At 40.5% G+C, this 22,662-nt stretch overlaps 1 protein-coding gene across 1 annotated transcript; it reads right to left on the bottom strand.

Moving 5' to 3' along the window:
* Nucleotides 1–897: 897 nt before the first annotated feature.
* Nucleotides 898–22,371, bottom strand: LOC134077968 (lactase/phlorizin hydrolase-like). Its single transcript, XM_062533601.1, has 16 exons — nucleotides 21,720–22,371; nucleotides 20,361–20,439; nucleotides 19,590–20,277; nucleotides 18,492–19,131; nucleotides 16,843–18,399; nucleotides 16,493–16,761; nucleotides 13,901–14,191; nucleotides 13,458–13,656; nucleotides 10,341–10,543; nucleotides 10,148–10,254; nucleotides 8,749–8,883; nucleotides 8,442–8,665; nucleotides 7,893–8,129; nucleotides 7,490–7,680; nucleotides 3,037–3,640; nucleotides 898–929 (listed from the first exon to the last, which is right to left on the bottom strand). The coding sequence occupies exons 1-16, from the start codon at nucleotides 22,369–22,371 to the stop codon at nucleotides 898–900; spliced, it is 6,108 nt and encodes a 2,035-aa protein (XP_062389585.1).
* Nucleotides 22,372–22,662: the final 291 nt, after the last annotated feature.

Raw genomic sequence — 22,662 nt, forward strand, 5'->3', positions numbered from 1 at the left:
CACTATACCACAGCACCCCCTGCCGAAAACATCTTCCCGCGCCTGCCTACGGTAGCCTACTGTTTGATAGGGTAAAGCATTACCTAGAGGCAAGTAAACATAATAATAATATTAAGAACGAACGTCTATCAGACGAGTTACAGCAATGTGCAGGATGGCTAACGTCAGTACGAGTCTGCACAGTACGATGGAAAGTAAACAGAATTTTGTTTCAGCCCCCTCCCATTGAGAACAACGGAGTCTGTTTGTCCATTTCTTTTAGGTCTATGTGTTGGGCAGGCAGCTCACTGCCCTGGGTTAGTTTGTGCTTCACCTCACTGTGTATTCACTGCGTGCTGTGTGTGTAATTCATGAATTGGGATTGGGAGACCGAATTTCCCTCACAGGATCAAAGAAGGATTTAGGCTACACTTAATATTATAGCCTACTATATCAAAATGATAATTATGCACATACTCATTTATCTTACGGTACACACAAATTAGAATAGAATACTGAACGCAGCTCACTGCTCTGGGTTAGTGTGTGCTTAACCTCACTGTGTATTCACTGCGTGCTGTGTGTGTTCACTAATTCACAAATTGGGATTGGGAGACCGAATTTCCCTCACGGGATCAAAAGTAGGCTATCACACCCTCTCTATTGGAAGTGGTGTGAGCATCAATAATAATAGTCTGTGTGAAACAATAATCCCTAAACTGAATAGACCATATCACTCAAGTGATAGAAATTAAATGAAGCCTTGAGGCAGATTATTCGAGTTATTTAGCTGTACCATATGAAGAGTTTAGAAAGGCCAACAATCGCTACTGTTTTTTTCAGTAATCAATAAATACCTCTATGTCTTGAACATGTTGCAATTCCTCTTCCAGACTTCTTTTTAAAGAGCAGTCATATTCAGTGAGCATGGTCACAAAGTCCGCCTTTCTCTGTCACAAAAACAATACAGAGGAGATTATTTTATTGAGGGGATATTTTGGGGAATATTTAACTCACATTTGTGGTTACATATTAATGTCGCCATCATGCGTGTGTGAATATTACAACTGAAAGACAATGACCTTACCATGGGTACGCTTCTAGTGCGATAAAAATTTGTCTTTGCTCCAAAGGACAGCTGGGCACCTAAGAAAATAATGATAATAATAATAATAATGATAATGATAATAATCTTTTCCGATATAACATACATCAGTCTTTCACCAACACACTGTACACTGTAGCATAGTGAAGTGTGTTGGTGCTCATGCTTCTCTTGATAATTCTTCAATTTAATTCTACAAATATGATGCAGTTTTAAAATGCATAAACTCCAGAAAATTATATTTACAAAACATGTGCATTTCGATTTTTTACGTAGGCTATAGATGATTTTTGAAATGACAAATAAATGTAATGATGTGAATATAGGTCCTCTATGCATTCTTATCACCACTGCATGAATGCCATACATGTCTTTTGTAATGTAGGCCTACCCTGAAAAAGTTAGCCAATGCACATGCATATAGAGTTGAGTAGTTACTATCGTCATTTTGTTTGGTTCGATTAGCATTTTTGCATAATCCAGTAAGAAAAAATCCCTATTCCCTATTGTAATCCTCGCATTTGTTTTCTTCTGTGTATAATAAAGTGTGTATAAAGTGTGTATAAAGTCCGTATGGAGACAACAAACTCGTTATATCTCTAAATGACCTCTAACCATAGTTAGCTTTACCGTGAGGATAGCAAGTTTTCTCATGATAATCACACATTAACATGTCGAGTACATAAGGGTTTGGCAGCCACATTCGGTTGGATAGCATTAATCATGTATTTGGCACTACCCATTGAGAAAAATAACATATCCACATATGCAGCTTGAACATATTCCAGTATAAGCTCATCTATTTTAAATCCATGTTAAATAAATATACTATTTTAAATAAATATTTTTCCATTAATTTATCAATATATTTAAAAAGATCAGTAATATTGGCCACTTTGTTATATTATCTGCATATAATTCAATATATTCAGCATGGACTTTCAGGCAAGATATACATTTTGGGTTCCACATTATTTGCAAAAACTCCATTCATGTTCCCATAGCTATGGAAGCATATGTGTTTCAAAATTCAAATGAGAATGCATTCTGCAATATGCAATTCTAAAAGACATTACATTAAAGGTATACTATGCAGGATTGGCGATTTCATCGCCGGTTTCGCTTTCACTTTTCATTTTCGCTTGTTTTATGCTTGCATATTTCTCTGCAGAGCTTCCCCTACAGCTTTAGCGTGTATATTTGACAAAACTCCTCAATCGGTCAGTCTGCTGTGCCTTTTCATGAGACTTTACATGACACTTCCTGGAGTAGAGCATGGGTGCGTGCCCGGTATCTCCTGAAGTTGCAAGTGTGGTTTTACTGCTACAGACCACTAGAGTGGCCAAAAAAGACACCGTTCGACCGGTAATGACCCATTTAATCATATATAACAGTATGGAACTAATTGATTAACTGAAAAACGTTGCATAGTATACCTTTAAGCAATTGCCAATTAATTATGCAATTTAATATTGCAATTTGCAATACTTTCTTTCAAAATGTATTTTAATATGTGAAGTGACAATGCAATCATCAAATCAATTTGATTTATTTTGGTTAAAAATTGACACTGAATACAACGATGACACTGAATATTGAAAATTGAAATGCAAGATGAATTGCCATTTGAATTTTGAGACTAAAGTACCATGGCAAAATGGAATGCAATTCAATCCATGTTTATTCAAATTTTTAGCCAAAATAAATAATATTGATTTGATGATTGCATTGTCACTTTGCATATTAAAATACACTTTGAAAGAAAGTATTGCAAATTGTAATATTCAATTTCATAATGAATTAGCAATTGCATAGTGTAATGTCTTTTAGAATTGCATATTGCAGAATGCATTCTCATTTGAATTTTGAAACACATATGCTTCCATACATAGCGACCAGGGCCAGGAATTGATAAAATGTTAATGCTAAAAATGATAATGATAAGATCTTACCTTTTCCAGAGACCATACGATGATAGAGTTGATACACTCGGTCATGGGCATGGAGGGCACCTTGCAGGGCAGACGCAGAAGAGGCCTTGTCTTCATCACCACTCAGCTCATCTAGATGACTGAATGTGATCCAGTACTTGACCGAGTCTCGGAACTCTGCAAACACAAATTCTGCATAACGCTCAAAGGCCTCTGGCAGTTGAGGACTGTCCCAGTCCCCAAGTGTGGCCCTAAGTCCCTCTGGAACAGCTGAGCGGTGTAAGACCACCAGGGGCTGCAGGCCTGATTCAGTCAGCTGCTCCAGAAGGGTCCTGTAGCAGCTCACTGTGTCCCGATGGGGCCGACTGGGGTCTCCTGTGGGGAGGATGTGGGACCAGGAGAGGGGCACCTTGTAATGCGTCACCCCCCGACTCTGAAGATACTGGAAGTGGTCTCTGAGCTTTGAGGGCAGTGCATGGCTGCAGTCAAAGGCATCATCTGTCACCTCAGATGGGAATGTCTGGGTTGCAGAGGGACTTAAGGTCAAGTCCTTCACTAAGCTGTGGGTCAAGGGGCCAGCAAGAAGCATGAACTCCTGTGGGATATCCCCTTTCCCATGGCAACCCTGAAGGCTCAGCAGACACAGAGAGAGCAGAAACGTTGTCACCATCATCTCTGCAGGTACTCAACTAAGTGATTTCTCTCAATTTATAGCAATGCAGGAGGCCACTGTTTCATAACATGGCTTTACACCAGTAAGGCCCACACTTTATTGTGGTTGTGCTGATAATGCCCTTTGCATCTACACTGATTGTTCAGCATTGGCATTCTTCCCATAAAACTCAAATGTCTGTCTAGAGGTCACAGCAGCTTGTAAGAGTCGAACATGGTCATCCAACATTTGTCAGAATGATAAATTAATCCCTCATGGTTTTAGTTGATATCATAATAACTTTTAGCAACTTAATCAAGCTACAGCATATTAGCTTCATAGTTTTTAACGTTTTGAAACTGACACCTGATTGGAACATCAAAATTGATTTTGCTCATTCATCTCTGAATTCATGTAATTTATCCTTGATGCTGTATTCCACTGCCTTACACGCAGACTTTAAATATTATTTGGAAATTATTTGAAAAATACATCTAAATGATTTGTAATTTGTTCTATCTTATCATTAATGCTGTTGATGTGTGAGTGAGCTCTTGTGAGTGCTCTACATTGAGTAACTGTGGGTTATATGGGGGGTGAAACAGAGGTCAGTTATCCAACAGGGTGTTATGTTGTGCAAGTTGTTAGGTTCACGTGAATTTATGCGGGTTCTGCTCTCTGTTATCACCAGTTCAGTGGTCACCTGGGGTGATCTTATGACACCGAAAACAGAAGTTTGAAAAATAATGATTTTGCCTTTATTCTTGTAAACAATGCACAGCGTAATGAGTCACCTGCGTAGCATAGACAACATCTTGATTTGAGATGTTTAGTTATTCTGCTTTTTTTTTTTTTTTTTTTTGCTAATATGATAGTTAATGACAATTTTCATTAATTAAGACAAAAAGCTGTGAAGAAGCCAGAGTTTGCTTGTGAATGCTACTTTCCATCTGTTGTCTCTAGTCAGTTCTTAAAAAGGCAGCCTAGGCCCCAGCCGTGGCGCAACTGGCTGGGGCACCTGCACCGCACGCCGGCGACCCGGGTTCGATTCCCGCCCCGTGGTCCTTTCCGGATCCCACCCCAGCTCTCTCTCCCACTCGCTTCCTGTCATTCTCTCTACTGTCCTGTCCAATTAAAGGCATAAAAAGCCCAAAAAATAACCTTTAAAAAAAAAAAAAGGCAGCCTAGAATAAAACAGCAAACCGAAAAATAAAACTACTTTAAAATAAAAAAGGGTAGAAGTGACAAAGCAAGCTGTGCAAGCTGGTATCCAGACCAAAGATGCCCATCAGACAAGACTGTCAGTGTAGCTGTGACTACACATTACACACAAGACAAATGGCTATGCCTACACATTACACACATATGTAAGACCCATCATGTCATCGTGAAGATAGCTTGGTCATCCATTCACCAGTTGCGGCCATACAACACTGAGCATGTCCAACATTGTCCAATCTCAGAAGCTTGTCAGGCCTGGTTGGTATTTGGATGGGAGACTGCCTGGGAATACAAGGAGCTATGTAAAGTTACCTGAACAAGAAGTTGACAGAACTCTTGTTTAAACTAGAAGTAAAAGTTAAGAAGGCTCAAGCACGTATTGCACCCAATTGCCTTGATGATTTGCTTAACTTTATTTTTTTACATTGAAGCAACCACAGTGAAATCAATAGCCTCTGAAATAGGCCCCTAATAGCAGGACACACATACACCAATTAGTAGCAGGGTTGGACAATTTAATGTGGCTGCTTGTTTGCATTTATGGAGATCAGTTGTACAATAACAATGCACAATTTATTATCATGTCACAGTGTCACAATATCTTCAAAAGCAAAGAAAGCCAATACAGGTAATATTGTACAGAAATGCTAACAAATAAAGCTGCAATCAAAAGAATACATCTGCTAGCCTAAAACCACTACTCCTACTGCCACTACATTGCATGTTAATACTGTTAAAACCTCTGAAAGCTTCAAGAACTTTGTCCTCATCATACGTTTCCTTGCATAATAAATTGTTGGTGTAATGATATGTTATTATCCATGATTCAAAAGACACTTGGATAGATAAGAAAGATTACACAGAAATATTGTCATAAACTACATTATTCAGTAATAGAGTGAGGAGTCAGTTTAAGGTCAAATATAGAGTTATCCAACTGGTAATAAGGTGAAGGCAATTTGTTAGATAAACTGTGAGGTGAGCACAAATCCCTTTTCACTCTGTTATCTCCAACATAAAGGCTAATCTTACTATAATTACATCCAAGTAATAAAAGAATCATTTCATCATCATGTTTAGACGATCACTTTTATGACATTTACTTCTGCAATTGCGTGATATGACGTGGCTGGGTGTGGTGTGGAGTAGGCCTTTTGCACACTGGCTGTGTGGAGCGAGCGTGTTATCTGTGTGGGGTGTCCGTATTTTATTTCCATTCCCCTGTTAACAGGTTAGAGCGGGCACACTGCCTGCGTGATACGCACGTCTCAGGCGTGATATGCCGAGTGCCCAAAGTAATTACAGCCGTGGTGATATCCTTTACCAACGCCACAGCCACGTGTGTCATATTGCCAACTCATTTAGTTTAAAGATTCAAAATTGTGTTTTCTGTGTATGTTTTGATTCATTCATCCTCTATCTTCAAAAATAGTTTCAATGTTATCGTTGGCGTCTCCCATTGCCAAGCAATGCAACACCTTTTAAGAGCAGTGTTCAGTGAGAGGCTATACTGTATGTGCTTGTGCAAACAATAATTTGTATAACCTACGTACATGTCCATACGTCTCATATTAAATAGAACATTCACCTACCCTTTATTTACTCCATTTTCTCACTCAAATGTGACATTATGAAATCTCTGCTCACTTGCTTTAAATTAATGGAAAGTTTGCACTGGGGTGATTACTTGGCTCTGAGTGTAGAGTGGGTGGACCCTGGTCCAGGTCACATTTGTGGAAACACACTGAAACGTGCTGAGCAGCTTGGAAGTCTTTTCCAGCAGATATTCCAGAGTTCTGTATCTACTGCCACTGTCCAACAGCCATGGAGGCCTTTGAGAGGATTGTGAAAACTCACATTATCAATGCCACATCTCCAAAGATGGATCCTCTTCAGTTTGCAAATCACACTAAGAGAGGGGTGGCTAATGCCAAACTCTACATACTAAATGCTATCCGAGAACACATAGAAGGTTGCTTTGATGAATTGAATTGTACTGCTGTATTCTCAACTCTAGAAAGTTCTCTTTGGTTATAATCAGCAAATTATACATGAATCTTTGTCAGCAACTGTGATAAGATGGCAATAGATGATTTATGAAACACAATGTCAGTTGTCTTTATTGGTTTACCACATCTATTGAGGTGATTTGCTTCCCTAAAGGCCATAAATAATATTATATTACATTAGATGACCATTATGATGTTGTTTTATGTTTCTATGTCAAATGTGAAGCTTTGTCATGATAGCCTACCATTATTTTCTTCAGTAACTGACTGTAACAAAGTCTCACACCATTATTTTGGACATACACTTTATTGACAGTGGAAATAGTCACTTGATGACAGCTTTATTAGCAGTCTTGAAATCACAATAACTCTATAATAATACATGCTATTGTGTCATTTTATGTACGTACATTTTTAAAAGAAAATAATAGAAACAGTTTTGTTTCCCAAGGCCGATACTTTCAGCAATAACAAAAAACGAAACATTCAATTTTAGAAAAAACAATTAGACATTGATTCAGTGTTATAAAAAGAATATGTGTGTCACACTGAATAAGAGAGGGGAGTCCCACACTTCTCAGAATTGACTGACATTTCCAGCAGTAAGTTTTGACTTCTTAGTGACCCTGAAATTCTGATAGGTCATGACTGCTACGGCTACAGCACCAATAATGGAGAGGCTGAAAAGAACATTCAGAGCCGTCGCAGCATCAGGAAGTGACACCTCCATGCCCAGAAACCACACCACTGCTGGCTCGACTGGAGACGGGGTGGTGGTCAGTGCTCTCGTATCTTTGTTAACAGAAAAACAAAGGAAAATGACTTAAACGTTTAATTCAGTCGATATTCAGAAATGATAATGAACCTATATAGCTTTGATAATACAATGACCTGTTAATTCTTTATGGTCACTGATGCCAGTCAAAGGTGTGTGGTTAACCTTTATCTTCAGTTCTTATTGATAAACCTTGACAGTGAACAGTGTCAGCTTTTACCTTGAGGCTCAGTAGTAAGGCATTCATGAGGACCCTGTGAGGGGTCTGGGAATCCATTGCAGCGGATGACAGAGGTGTACCATTGTGCAGATCTTTTGGGAACACGAGGCAGGGAAAAATCAGAACGGTTCACGTAGAAGAGGCCAAACCGCTCTGAATATCCACTGGCCCACTCATAGTTGTCCATCAGGGACCATGCTGTGTAGCCACGAAGATCTACACCATCAATTAGGTATGCTGGAACAGATTAGAACAACGTTTGTGCCTATTTTTATGACCGGGTTGTAATAGTGTCTTGTGTGTTTTAAAGGAATACTCTGGAGTAAAAAATGACCTGGGTTCTATATAATATGAGGGAAGGAAGGAGGAATTCACCACAATACCACAGATGTGTAATTATATTTTGAGCATTATATTTTTTTGGTCAATCCAGACCATTTCATTGCTAACTGTCTTGCTCAAGACACGAAAAGTGTGGTTGACTTGTTAGCCGCTAAATGGGAAGTGAACAAATTCACAGTCTCAACAGAAACTATAATAACAACATACCTTTCAAGGCCTGGTTGATGTAATTCTCATAGTAGTGGATTCTATGAATATCATTGAGATCTACAGGGCCTACTTCAGAGACACCATTCTCTGTGACATATATGGGAGGGTTCCCATACTCATCCTTGATGTAATTCAGGAGCTTTCTGAAGGCATGTGGGGTGAATCTGAGCCACGAAGATCCTGTCTCCAGCCAGGTCCAGTCATGAATGCCTGCGGTGCCCCTGGATGATGTTGCAAGAATAGCAAGTTAATGAATAATGCTGAGTTGTGGGGCATATACAGCTTTTATTAGCACTTTAATTACCTATCAGCGTCATAGCTTTGAACGTCGATGCTGTAACCGGCCCTAAAAGCCATGATTGACGTGTAGTGGTTTAATCCAAAATAGTCATGAGTTCCGTTGATCCTCTGTATTTCAGATGGTGTAAATTCTGGAAGCCTTGTAAAAGTCAGAGAGAATGTTAGCCTACCATTGAAAATATAGCACCCAATTCATAAAAGCATGTCGATGAAACATATCTAACTTAACCTTTGGGGGAAACCTTACTTTTAAAAGATAAACCTCCAGTCTTTGTGCAGCCTCTGGTAATACCTGAGAATGTTACCACCATTCCTGCTGTGCTGACAATAATTGTACTGATACTATGATGAGTTATCCTCAAAGTACCCACTCCATGGTCATTCATATACTTTAAATGAGCTTCTTGCAGTGATGTTTGCACCCCTGTGTTTGTTGGTTGGTTCGTTGGTTGTTTTAATGTGAACATTATAGCTAGGCCCAATTTTCTTATGACATAGGCCAAAGATGAACCCATGGAGTTAGATAGATAGACAGATAGATAGATAGATACTTTATTGATCCCCAAATCAGCTGTAAATTCAGCTTTGGCACAGATCAGACTCACAGGATGCCTAAATACTTATACGTTCACCTTTCAGTCTCAGTCTAAACAGACTGCTAATCAGCAATCAGATTAGCAATACAGTGTCATGGGTTTGTTAAAGAGGAACTATGCAGGATTGGCGATTTCATCTCTGGTTTCGGTTTCATTTTTCGTTTTCGCTCGTTTTATGCTTGCATATTTCTCTGCAGAGCTTCCCCGACAGCTTTAGCGTGTATATTTATACATATAGGCTATATATAAATATATGAATTGCAAGTGTGGTTCTTCTTGTTCCTTACGCGTCTCTGACTTCCAGATGTAAACAAAGAGCGATCGTCTACTTCAGAAACTGCAAGGTTGCAATAGCGGATAGGGACATTGGGGGCCGGGAGGAAATATTACTGTTTTCGATTAAACTGGTCAGTCAAGCAAAACAACGATTTCTGAGCGATTTTATGACTATGAACAAGTTGCATAAGGTCTCTTTAAACATTTTGATCATTTTTGATCCCAACAGACTGTTAATCAGATCAGATCAGCAATACAGTGTCATGGGTTTGTTAAAGAGACCCTATGCAACTTTCTGCAGGAGACGATCGCTCTTAGTTCATAGTTCCTCTTTAAACGTTTTGATCATTTTTGATTCCATGCTTAAGTTAGTTCATTTAGTTGTACAGTGAGGAGAGCCCACCCTTAACATGATGGGTCATGTAGAGGGGCTTTTGAACCTGAGAGTGGCACAGTCTATCTAATGGTAGTTGTTCCCTACCACACATACAGTAGTAAAAAGAAAACGGGTACAGCACATTGTGTTCTCACCTAGACTTGGGAAGACCGGCCGCAAGACTTCTCTCTCGAACAACATTTTTTGTGATTTCATGATAGTCCCCTTTGAAAATTGGATGAGCATACCATCCAATGAAGAACTGCCAAAATACACAAAGACTAAATACATGCAATGTCTTAAACAATACCATTATACGTTTAAAGAATAAAATGAGCTTTTCCTTACTTGGTTGTAACGATTTACCATATCCAAATCATCCTGTTTTGATGGATTGCGAGGGAATGCCCAGTCATGATTGATTGTGATAGAGACTATGCCCCCTTGCTTGGCACGGTATTTATCATTGTAAACATGCCAGGCTTCAGCATGGGATTTGATTATGTTATGCGTAACAATGTAAGGTCCTGTGCCTGGTCTGTCACTAATACCTATGATAAAGAAAAAAACAACCCTCACGAGTTCAACATGCAACTTCAGACAATGTTCCCAGAACATGTTGCAAATGTTATTATGACTGATTTAGTTTAATTCTGTTCCCTGCCTGGAATAAATCCAAACAATCTAACATGGTTGTTTTATACAAACCCCTGTATTATACAAGCACTGTGAAGTATTGTTAAAGAGGACATATAATGGATGAATTGAGTATTGTGCTGTGTTCTCTGATGTTAAGACAGTATATATTCAACTTTGATTCATAAAGTTAAAAATATTACATTTTATATTACAATTTTACAAGCCCAATTAAAAATATATGTTTAGGCTGGGTATTGAAATGGTCCTTTTGACTAAATGGCGCCCTCTGTGACAATCACATTTGAACTCGCGAACTTTGCGATATTTGACATCACATGTAGGCTTTGTTCTAATTCGCCCATTTTTAGTGCCCATTTTCATAAGAAAGAGGGCACAACCAAGCCTCATGTTCATAATGGCTCATTGGTTATGCACAACCTCTCCTAATTCATCAAAACCAAGACAGAAATGGTTTCCATTCAATGTCTCATTTAAAGCAACACTAAAGCACTTTTCCTCTGTCGCACACACGCTATTTGTTAATCCAGCAAATAACAGACCAGGTAGAATATGTTGCATGATTTTATGAAAGTATGATGTATTGTGACGTCAAAGCAAGTCAAATTTGTTTCTCATTCCATCGAACTACAGATACACTACCCCACCTCGTAAAGTTACATAGTGAGGTTATAGCCGATAGAGGGTCGCGAAGTGAAAGCAGAAGTGCCGTTCACACTGTTACGAGTTGATGAACCGCTGAAATGATTTTGGAAACATTATTTTAAGGTATGAAAAACTCTTTAGTGTTGCTTTAAGAACAGAGCTGTGCACTTTGATAATCAATTCCTTGCCCAGTGCTAACGGTAACAATGTTAGTGATTCATAGTTACAGGATCCTCCAGAATTATAGGCACCTCTGCTAAATGTATTTTCAGAAAAAGGAAAATCGAAAAGATAAATACAAATAAATATATCAAAAACACATCACTCATAATTATTGGCACCCCTCCTTGTAATGCCTTCTTAAGCCTCCCTTTGCCAATGATAGCAGCTTGTAATATTATCATGACACCCCATAAAGTTGGAGAATACAGATTTAAGACAAAAACTTCCCAGATCATTCTACATTCTCCTCTTTGACTCACCCCACTGTTTTTCTATGGACTTAAAGGGATAATCCGGAGTGAAATGCACTTTAGATCAATTTTTCGGACTATTGGGAGTACATACGTTGAGTTGACACCAAAATCATGTCATTCGGATGTATTTTGAGAAAGTTCGAGCTCACCGTTTTTAGCCAAAACTCGTTAGCCTGGAGGTGACTCGGGCATGTCATTTCGCCGCTACAAAACGCTATTTTTATACCTCTTCTACTGTTCCAAACAACACTACACTTACGTGGTAGTGAGTAGAGGGTCCATAAAGCCAAACCGAAGTATCCCCACGTCTTTATGTGGTTGGATAGAGAGTCCAGAATGAATTTAATCGAGTCAGTACCTTTCCGGAAATGTCGCTGTTGCAGCTAGCAACGTTTTCACAACACTTTACTAACATTTCCGGAAAGGTACGGACTCGATTAAATTCATTCTGGACTCTCTATCCGACCACATAAAGACGTGCGGATACTTCGGTTTGGCTTTAGGGAACCTCTACTCACTACCACGTAAGTGTAGTGTTGTTTGGAACAGTAGAAGAGGTATAAAAATAGCGTTTTGTAGCGGCGAAAGGACACGCCCCGGTCACTTCCAGGCTAACGAGTTTTGGCTAAAAACGGTGAGCGCGAACTTTCTCAAAATACATCCGAATGACATGATTTTGGTGTCAACTCAACGTAGCCTATGTACTCCCAATAGTCCGAAAAATTGATCTAAAGTGCATTTCACTCCGGATTATCCCTTTAAGATCAGGGGACTGAGATGGCAATGACCAAAGCCTGATTTTGTGTTCAGTAAACCATTTATGTTTGTTCAGGTTTTTTGGGGGATTCATGATATCATGCACCATAGTAAGGTTCTCAAGTCCTTTGGGAATTCAAACAGCCCCACAATATCACAGCCCCCTCCACCATAATTCTCATTGGAGTTCTTTTCAGTATAGTCATTCTTCTATGTACGCCAAACCAACCTAAAGTGTTTCTTGCCAAAGAGTGCCATTTTCATTTAATCTGACAATAGACCACACTTCCAGAAAAAGTCACTGTACCATTCAGTAACTCCTGCCGTTTACGTTTGTAATTAAATGACTGGAAAGGCTTTCACCTGTTTTTTTCCTATAAATAATCTATTAAGCAGTGAGGTCACTTTTGAAGGTTTTTGGGCGGACATGGTGACCCCAAGATGGTACTTTTGTTTATGTTGGATTGAACAGCATCAAATGTGATTTAGCCAATCATAATCAAGGACCGGCTTACCATCCTCAATACTGTGTGTGGGGGTCTTTGTCCAATAATGTTTGTCACATTTCCAGTCAACTTTCAACTATTGCTGCAACTCTAAATTCAGCTGCAGGGGATTTTAGCCTCTGCCACTTTATTTTCATATCTTTGTGAAAAAGAAAGTCATGAACTACTTCTGAAAGTTCAGATATCAAATAGAAAAATGCCTCTGCATTTGGTATAGAATAGTTTCTAGGGGTGCCAATAATTGTGGGCTGCCAATGTGTTTTTGTTAAAACTATTTATCTCTTTATTATCTCTTTATGAGATTTTATTTTTTCTCAGACAACAGTAAAATGACTTAAAAACCTTTGCTTTGTATTATATCTCATGAACATAATTACACACATTACTGTGGCATAATTACACACATTATTATGTGAACATCATACCTGGTGCAAACGTTCCATATCCATATCCTATAGCGGCTACAATCCAGGGCTCATTAAAGGTGATCCAGAATTTCACTTTGTCTCCAAGGCGATTAAATACGATATCTGCGTAGTCCTTGAACCACTGAACACTGCTGTCATTCTCCCAACCGCCCATGTCCTGCAAAGCCTGGGGAAGGTCCCAGTGATACAGGGTCACCTGAAAAAACAAATCAGGAAGTAGTCACCAGCATAGCAATGTTCAGTTCATTTAGGAAAATGGATTCAACATTGATTTAAGTAAGTAATCATTTCATTGGTTGGGTTGTGCCAACAGTTGTGTCCAGTTTTGTAAAGGCACACACATGTTTTTTTTTCAATCTTAAATTATTAGTGCTTCTCTTTTATCCAGTATTGTAAAGTGTGTTTGAGTGTGTAAACTAACTATGGAAAAATGTCCCAACCTGAGGCTTGATATTAGCTTCTAGCAGCGCATCAATCAGACGATGGTAGAAGGCGAACCCAGCCTCGTTAATGTTGTTAATGGTGCCATCGGGCAGGACCCTGGACCAGGATATGGAGAGGCGATAATGGCCCACTTTTAAAATCTTCAGATTAGACACATCCTCCAGGAATTTATTGTAGCTGTCACAAGCAATGTCTCCATTGTCATCATTTTTTATCTTTCCAGGAGTATGAGAGAACTGATCCCATATGCTGAGACCTTTTCCACCTGATCTCCAGCCCCCTTCAGTCTGAGAGTTAATGGTGAGGAAAATGTAATAATGAACAAAAATAATTTGCAGACTTAACCTATGCAGACTTCACACAACTCACTTAACAGATGTTTGTAACACATCTGACAACATGGGAAGGTCATATCATGCATATTTATTATGCATACTTGTATTATGCATATTTGTATCCAAAGTAATGCAAGATAGATAGCAATCCAGAAAAAGCAGATTAAAATAATGGGAAAAAAACACTGCCACAATGACTAGACATTTATAGGACATTTAAATCCTGCCTACACCGTCTAGCGCATTGAGTCCATTGCCCTAGCCTATTCTAGGTTTAATCTCACTAAAGGCTAGCATTCATGTGTCCAGCTGGAAGGATCTTTGTAAATGTAAACCAGATTTCTCGGCCAAGAATACTGTACTTACGAACAAGGAATTTGGTCTCATGGGCATTTATGAATTTGTGAACAGAAACGGCAAACAGTGAGGTGAAGTACACACTAACCTGGAGCAGTGAGCTGCCTTGATACAGCGGCGCTCGGAGAGCATTGAGGAGTTAGTTATAGTACCTTGCTCAAGGGCACTTCAGTCATGGATGTGGGTATGGGAGAGCAGTGCTCAACCACTTCCCCCACCGCCCTATCCAGTAGGCCGCGGCTGCCACCCAGTAGGCCAAGGCTGCCCCATTGCATTGTGTTGCATAATTTGATTTCTTACAGATCACCATTGATCAAATTAACAATGCTTAATGTTCTGCTTAATTAGGCCTTTCCTGGACCACGGCCAACTGCCAAGCCAGGTTATTTTCAGTGTTTAATCTGATGGGCAAACTAATGAAATGTTATTTGGTGATGCATAGGGTAAAGACTTAGACCCCCCACCCGGTGTGCGCTGTGCCTACTTCATAGGTCACTGTTTCCACCTATTTTGGCCTATCATCAAATTACCTCTTGACCTTTTTTAGAAAGCTGAGATCCCATAGTTTCTTTAGGAATTTATGTTTTTATCTTTCTGCCAGATAAAACAAGCATCTCTGAACTGACCACATTTTATTCCTCTAGTTCACTTGATATGACTTCGTCTTTGTTCACACTGTCAGTCGAAATCCGATTTTTTGCTTATCTGGAATGTATCTAGCTTGAATTTTGGGTAGTCTGAACGGCACAAAACCGAATGAAATGCAGATTCGCACCACATACGAAGGTGGTTTCAATCACTTCTTGAATTTCCCCTTGGGGATCAATAAAGTATCTATCTATCTATCTACTATCGGATATGACTCTATCTGAACAGTTAAACCACTTGCATAGGATTTCAACGTGCCCCTTTCGTAATTTGCACTGCGATGAACAATTGCAACGTAATTCTGAGTGACGGAAGTGATTGATTGATTTATTCAGCGTGTGCGCCAGGGCTACCAGCAAAACAAAACCCAACGTCAGACTAAAGTCATCATTTTATGGTGAAACATGGAAAACTGTAACGTTAAGGGTGACGAGGTATTTGGGCCGCGGCTACGCATAATAAGTTGGAAATATCAAAAATGAATCCGCTTTCATCCATGACGACTTGGTTGTGTACGACTCTACCTAATTAGTCCAGGTGTGTGTAATTTATATCGGATCTGAGCATTGCACGCCAAGATCGGATGCGATCACTTGCAATATGCAACTAGAAATGTGCATCTCCGTGGAGGAGCTGCAATAGTGGGCTTGCTCACCAGGGGGCAGTGATGAATAGTCACTTACACCGGATTGGGTCTGATTTTTTAGTGTTGAACCGCATCGATAGCTCAAACACTCTAGGAGAAGAGGCGTCTTAAAAAAGTGGGCAAAGAAGAACAATAGATGGGCTTGCCTTGCAGAAAGCCCACTAATGAGAACAGTCAGTCAGAAAGATCAGATTCTGATCGGATATGCAAGACATCGACAGCCAGTGTGAACAAAGCCTTAGAAACACAACTGAGCCATAGCACCAGGTCTTGTGGAGCTGAGTGCAAAAGTAGATCAATATAGAATGAAAATATGAGTACTTATTTGCCAAGGTACATATATGGAATACACAAAATCCTCTATTTTTGCATTTTCTTTGTTGGTTTTATGAGTGTGTTTAAGATGGTCTATAAAACTGCACAAGTAGTATTGGATAAATAAAAATGACATGAATATTCAATTGCTCCTGAGGCCTTTGAATATTTCAAGAGCCAATATGCTGTATCTACAGTACTTATTGCTAAGTACTTCCGAATGCCAAGATGCAGTGATAGTATGTGTGAATTCAAAATAATGTTTGCAGAATTTTTTTGGTAATCACCTGATAGGCAGCCGTTGATGAGCTCCAGGCAAAACCATCCGGGAAATGGCCATAGATCAGTTTGAACTCCATTGTTTCAGGGAATCCATTTTCTGTGATTATCTTGTGGTATAAGTGAGCTGTTTGTTTTGGTGTTCTCGGACGGAGGAGGTTCGTGAAGTCAACGTGATGAAGCCCAAATGCAAGTTGATAGCCATTAAGCCACTCAAAATTGTCCATGAGAGAATACCACGCGTAGCCCTTCACCTTCACCCCATCCAGATTGTGAGCTAAAAAGAAATAATACACAATTAGATACACAATTTATTCATAAGTCCTCCGGAAAATGCTTACTTTCTAAGTGTATTTACCTTTCAATGCCTCATCAATAAATGCTTTCATGAAAAATGTTCTGTCAGTGTCTTCCACAGTTACTGCAGGAGGCGAAGCCATTCCATTTTCTGTAATATATATATCTGGATCTCCATATTCTTCTTTGATCCAGTTGAGAAGTCTTCTGAGGCCCCATGCCACAGCTTTTTGCCCTTGGATAGGAGTGGTTGGAGAATCAGGAATTTCCTCTTTCCCAAGGTCCTGATCAGTGTCATAAGATGGGGGGATAAGTGCAGTGGTTGCATGTCGCACAATGTTTGTGGTGTAGGAGTTAATGCAAAAGACATCAGCCGTGCCTTGAATATAAGCCTTCTCCTGGTCAGTCAAAATTGGCAGTCTGGACATTCCAAGGTCCTGAAATTCACTCTTGTTGCTAACTTGCCATATCATAGCATCAGGGTAGTCGCCATTTTTGAAGATGGGGTGGGCAAACCAGCCCAGCTGGAACTGGAGGGCTCGGTCAGCAGCAGTTACCTGTCGAGGGTCGTTGGGATCTTTTGGCTCAACCCAATCTGCGTTGAGGCTGATGGACACCAGTCCTCTTTGAGTCGGTCTGTACTTGTCACCATAGGTGTGATATACTTTTGCATGTGCGTTTAAGAGATTGTGTGCAATTCTGTAAGGGGCATGTCCTGGATCTTTAACATTGGGAGGAAACTGGCCCAGTCCATAACCAGACCAAGCAATGGTATAAGGTTGGTTGAATGTGATCCAGAACTTGACTCGGTCACCAAAGGTGGCAAAGCAGAAGTCACAAAAGTCATTGAAGATGTCAATCATTTTGAGATTTTCCCATCCACCATCGTCCTGAAGAGCCTGAGGAAGGTCCCAGTGGTAGAGAGTCACCATTGGGTTGATCTTATTGGCAATTAGACCATCGATCAGTTTATTATAATAATCTACTCCCTTCTGATTCATAGAGGATCTATGGCCATTCGGAAATATTCTTGACCAGGACAAGGAAAATCTGTAGGACTTCACTCCTAGAGCTCTTAGCATGTAGAGATCCTCTTCCACCTTATTGTAACTGTCACATGCCACATTGCCAGTTACAGCAGATGGGATGTTCCCAGGCTTCTGAGTGAATGTGTCCCACACACTTGGTCCTTTTCCATCTGTGTTCCACGCACCTTCAATCTGATAGGCTGAGGAGGAGACACCCCACTGGAATCCTTCTGGGAATGTTCCATAGTGGTAAAGAGTTCTTTGGAATTTTGTTTGACTTGAAAACTTCTCCCAAACAACTTTGGCTTTGGAAGGAACTTCAGAAGATGGTAAACTTGGCAAGCGGGTGCTTGAAGGATGCTTGAAACTAATCGAACCTGCAGTTTTTTTTTGCACATCTGCAAAGCCATTTTTCTGAACTATTTCTGAGTAGAAATAGGCAGATTTTTTGGGGGTTCTTGGCCTGTTTAGGTCTTCGAAGTCCACATAGTGTAAACCATACCTCTGACTGTAGCCTTGTGGACCTTCAAATCCATCCATTAATGACTGAACAGTGAACTTTTGTATGTTAACTCCATCTAGATTTATAGCTTTTAGAAAAAAACAAAAAAGCATTATTTCATCTGATGATAAAAGCAATTTATTGTGTTAAGCCACAAGTATTGATTAAAAGCAAATATACCTTTCAGTGCCTCATTGATGTAGCCTCGCAGAAATCCTACACGTTGGACGTCATTGAGCACATCTCCACTGTAAGCTGTTGGCATCCCAGTTCCAGTGATGTGAATTGGCACTTTGGTAACTGATGTGTATTGCGCTGAGATGTACTTGAGCAGACGGCGAAGTCCCCAAGGTACTACCTGAACCCAGCTAGACTCTGTAGTTGGCCAGCTGGGGTCAACATGAGACTGGAAGTCTCCAACACCATGAGGTCCTGGAACACACTGTCCGCTACTCCCATTTACTAGACGGGTGGTGTAGTGGTTCAGCCCAAAGAAATCTGCTGTTCCTTTGATCCGCAGTTTCTCAGCTTCTGTGAACACGGGAAGTCTTGCTGCTTCATTGACCAGACATTCCTTCTTCTTCTGTTCAATATGAGTCTTGAACTTTGCTGGATAGTCTCCATTCACAAATATGGGGTGTGCAAACCAGCCCAGCATGAAGTCCAGGTAGCGTTCAGCTGCCTCAGTGTCCTGAGGACTGACAGGCTCAGCCCAGTCTGAGTTAAGAGCTATGCCAACTCTCCCACCCTGCTGTGTCTTGTAGTTATCATTGTAGACATGCCAGGCCTCAGCATGGGACTTCAGTATGTTATGGGTCACCTAGAAAATGAGAGTGAGATTTTTTATGTCATATAAAAGTAAAACCCAGGAATATTAGCTAATCAGTGCAATATCACAGAGGTGCTAGAGGTTAGGGCTTTGAGCTTGTAACCGGAGGGTTGCCGGTTCGATCCCCGACAAGTCCACAGCTGAAGTGCCCTTGAGCAAGGCACCTAACCCCTCACTGCTCCTCAAGCGCCGCTGTTGAGCAGGCAGCTCACTGCCCCGGGTAAGTGTGTGCTTCACCTCACTGTGTGTTTGCTGTGTGCTGTGTGTGTTCACTAATTCACGGATTGGGATAAATGCAGAGACCGAATTTCCCTCATGGGATTGAAAGAGTATATATACTTATACTTATATAATATAGTCTTATATGTCTCCGGGCACACCACAAAGTATGCAATTGTTTCTCCCAATGCCATGTAAATAGACTCGACAGAAGGTCTTTATTGTTTTACCTGATAGGATGATATTACTGGGTCCTTGACTCCTGGTGCATGCTGATCAGTGCCATAACCAGAGTGGCTCACGACCCACGGACTGCTGAAGGTGTTCCAGGTCTTCACTCTGTCTCCAAATCTGGAGAAGCAAAAGTCTGCAAAGTCTTTAAACGCCTCCACAATGGTGGGATTCGTCCAGCCTTCATTGTCTTGTAAGGCCTGAGGAAGGTCCCAATGATAAAGGGTGACAACGGGCTCTATGTTTGACTGAAGGAGCGTGTTGATGAGGTTGTCATAATAAAGGGCTCCTTTCTCTGACAGGCTCCCCCTGTGGCCAGTAGGGAAGATTCGGGCCCAAGATATGGAAAACTGAAAGGTGTTGGTGTGTAGACCTCTGAGCAGGTACACATCATAGTCCACCTTGTTGTAGCTGTCACAAGCCAGGTCAGCAGTCTGGCTATCAAACACATGACCCTGGTGTCCAAAACGGTCCCATATTGTTTCCCCTTTGCCATCTTCAGACCAGCCGCCCTCAACTTTGAAAGACTCACTGGAGACGGCCCACTGAAAGCCCTCAGGAAATGATCCAATCAGGAAGTCATCACGCTCAGATGGGGACTGAGAGCTAAAACTCTGCCAGACATTCTGATATGTAGACAATGACTTTTTGTTTTGCAATTTAGCATTCCCATTATGCTTTGTCAATCTGAAATCAAGAAAATAATCTATCAGTACTGAAGTAGATTATGTATACCGGTGATAATTGAAAACTGAAAACAGAGAAATCACCTTATGTTGTCTCTGACCTCCCCAAGAAAGTCTTGTACATCACAACCTAAAACTCTGCCATCTCTCCAGTTTGCCAGGACTAGAAAAACAAAACAGTTATTTTCTAAATTTGCAACCACATATTCCAAAGTATCCAAATTTTAAAGTAGGATTATGTGCATATAAGGTTAAATTGTGTGCATAGAATTGTTGGCCTAGTTGCAGCAATTAGGATATTCTTACCCCCTAGATCATTAGAAATGGTTGGTAAATATTTGTCCTTGAGGGGACATCTCTTGATACTGAATTGATAGATGATAAGTGGTAGGTCACTGTACACCTAGGACAAAATGCAGTTCCGTAGTGTTTACAGAGATGAGGGTTAAAAACAGTTGATCTCATAAACAGTGACATTTTCTGTCCAAAAAGCTTTGTGTGCTTTGACCAATGAACAGATTCACCTGGCAATATATAAAATGAATTGCATTATTATCAGTCTTTCCAGTTATCATATTTATTGTAATGTATATTGTATTGTAAATCCCTAGCCAGTAGGCCATAGATACCCCAAAGGATGCCCCAAAAGATGCCCCATTGTGGACTGATACATTCACCAGGAATTTCATAGATAGGAATTAAATGCTTTGGATTTGCCAACAACAAAAAAATGCTACCCAAATGGTCGATTTCAGTGTGACAGTTTTGAGTTATAGGTATATCCTCCATTACCTGTCTCAGCTGCTCCTCCAAGATTGTTTGTGGGGAACACTCATTGTCAAACACCAGTGACACAAAGTCAGAATTCACCTGCTGAATTACAGGGTCAAAAGGTGAATTTTGAATTTGATTTTGTAAATATATGACCGCTTTGAACTTGACTTTGACCTTGGCCTTACCATTTTAGTGCTTCTTCTTTGATAAAAATGGGCTCTTAGTCCAAATGCCACTTTACCACCTATGAAAGATGTTTTCTTTTATTGTCTTATTGAACAACTTTGATAAGCTTTTAGATTAAGTTGACCCTTCACTCACTGACAGTCTGAAGAAGAGCTTGAGACTACTCTTTGTGTGTTACACACTCCAGTATTGCTTCCAGCAAAGAGACGTACAACATTGGTCAAAATAGATATTTTGATGGTTATCAAGTTGTGTTTATAACATTGTGTTTGTGCTATTCATTACTGTACATGTACCTTAATTAAAGGCTACATAACTTGCAACTGAAAAATAACTGTAATAAAGTGTATTTCAGACATTACAAATGATATTTCTTATGCTGATAAGTTAGAATATTGTATTCTAACGCATGAAGGAATCTTTAGACATTAATACTTTAACTTTTCAATGAATTATTACTATTAATCATAAGACTTATCTTACCTTTTCCAGAGACCATACGATGATAGAGTTGATACACTCGGCCATGGGCATGGAGGGCACCTTGCAGGGCAGACGCAGAAGAGGCCTTGTCTTCATCACCACTCAGCTCATCTAGATGACTGAATGTGATCCAGTACTTGACCGAGTCTCGGAACTCTGCAAACACAAATTCTGCATAACGCTCAAAGGCCTCTGGCAGTTGAGGACTGTCCCAGTCCCCAAGTGTGGCCCTGAGTCCCTCTGGAACAGCTGAGCGGTGTAAGACCACCAGGGGCTGCAGGCCTGATTCAGTCAGCTGCTCCAGAAGGGTCCTGTAGCAGCTCACTGTGTCCCGATGGGGCCGACTGGGGTCTCCTGTGGGGAGGATGTGGGACCAGGAGAGGGGCACCTTGTAGTGCGTCACCCCCCGACTCTGAAGATACTGGAAGTGGTCTCTGAGCTTTGAGGGCAGTGCATGGCTGCAGTCAAAGGCATCATCTGTCACCTCAGATGGGAATGTCTGGGTTGCAGAGGGACTTAAGGTCAAGTCCTTCACTAAGCTGTGGGTCAAGGGGCCAGCAAGAAGCATGAACTCCTGTGGGATATCCCCTTTCCCATGGCAACCCTGAAGGCTCAGCAGACACAGAGAGAGCAGAAACGTTGTCACCATCATCTCTGCAGGTACTCAACTAAGTCATTTCTCTCAATTTATAGCAATGCAAAAGGCCTTTGTTTCATAACATAACTTTACACCAGTGATGTCCACAGTTTATTGTGATGTGCTGATAATGCCCTTTGCATCAAAACACTGATAGTATGACATGAACATTGACAGCATTGGCACCCCCCAGCCCCCATAAAACACAAATGTCTGTCATATAAACACTGATAAAGCACCACTGTTGCTGAGTCATTCTACGAGTCATCATAAAAAGAGGTCACATGTAAAGAGAAAGCCATGTGA

This window comes from Sardina pilchardus, chromosome 4, assembly GCF_963854185.1.
Source record: "Sardina pilchardus chromosome 4, fSarPil1.1, whole genome shotgun sequence".
Lineage (NCBI taxonomy): Eukaryota > Metazoa > Chordata > Actinopteri > Clupeiformes > Clupeidae > Sardina > Sardina pilchardus.

Coding starts and splice junctions, on each gene's coding strand:
- LOC134077968 (XM_062533601.1), bottom strand. CDS start 22,371: ATGATGGTGACAACGTTTCTGCTCTCTCTGTGTCTGCTGAGCCTTCAG. Junction 18,400..18,491: donor CATCAATGAGGCACTGAAAG/GTATATTTGCTT, acceptor TTTTTCTAAAAG/CTATAAATCTAGATGGAGTT. Junction 10,544..13,457: donor ATATGGAACGTTTGCACCAG/GTATGATGTTCA, acceptor TCTTTATCATAG/GTATTAGTGACAGACCAGGC.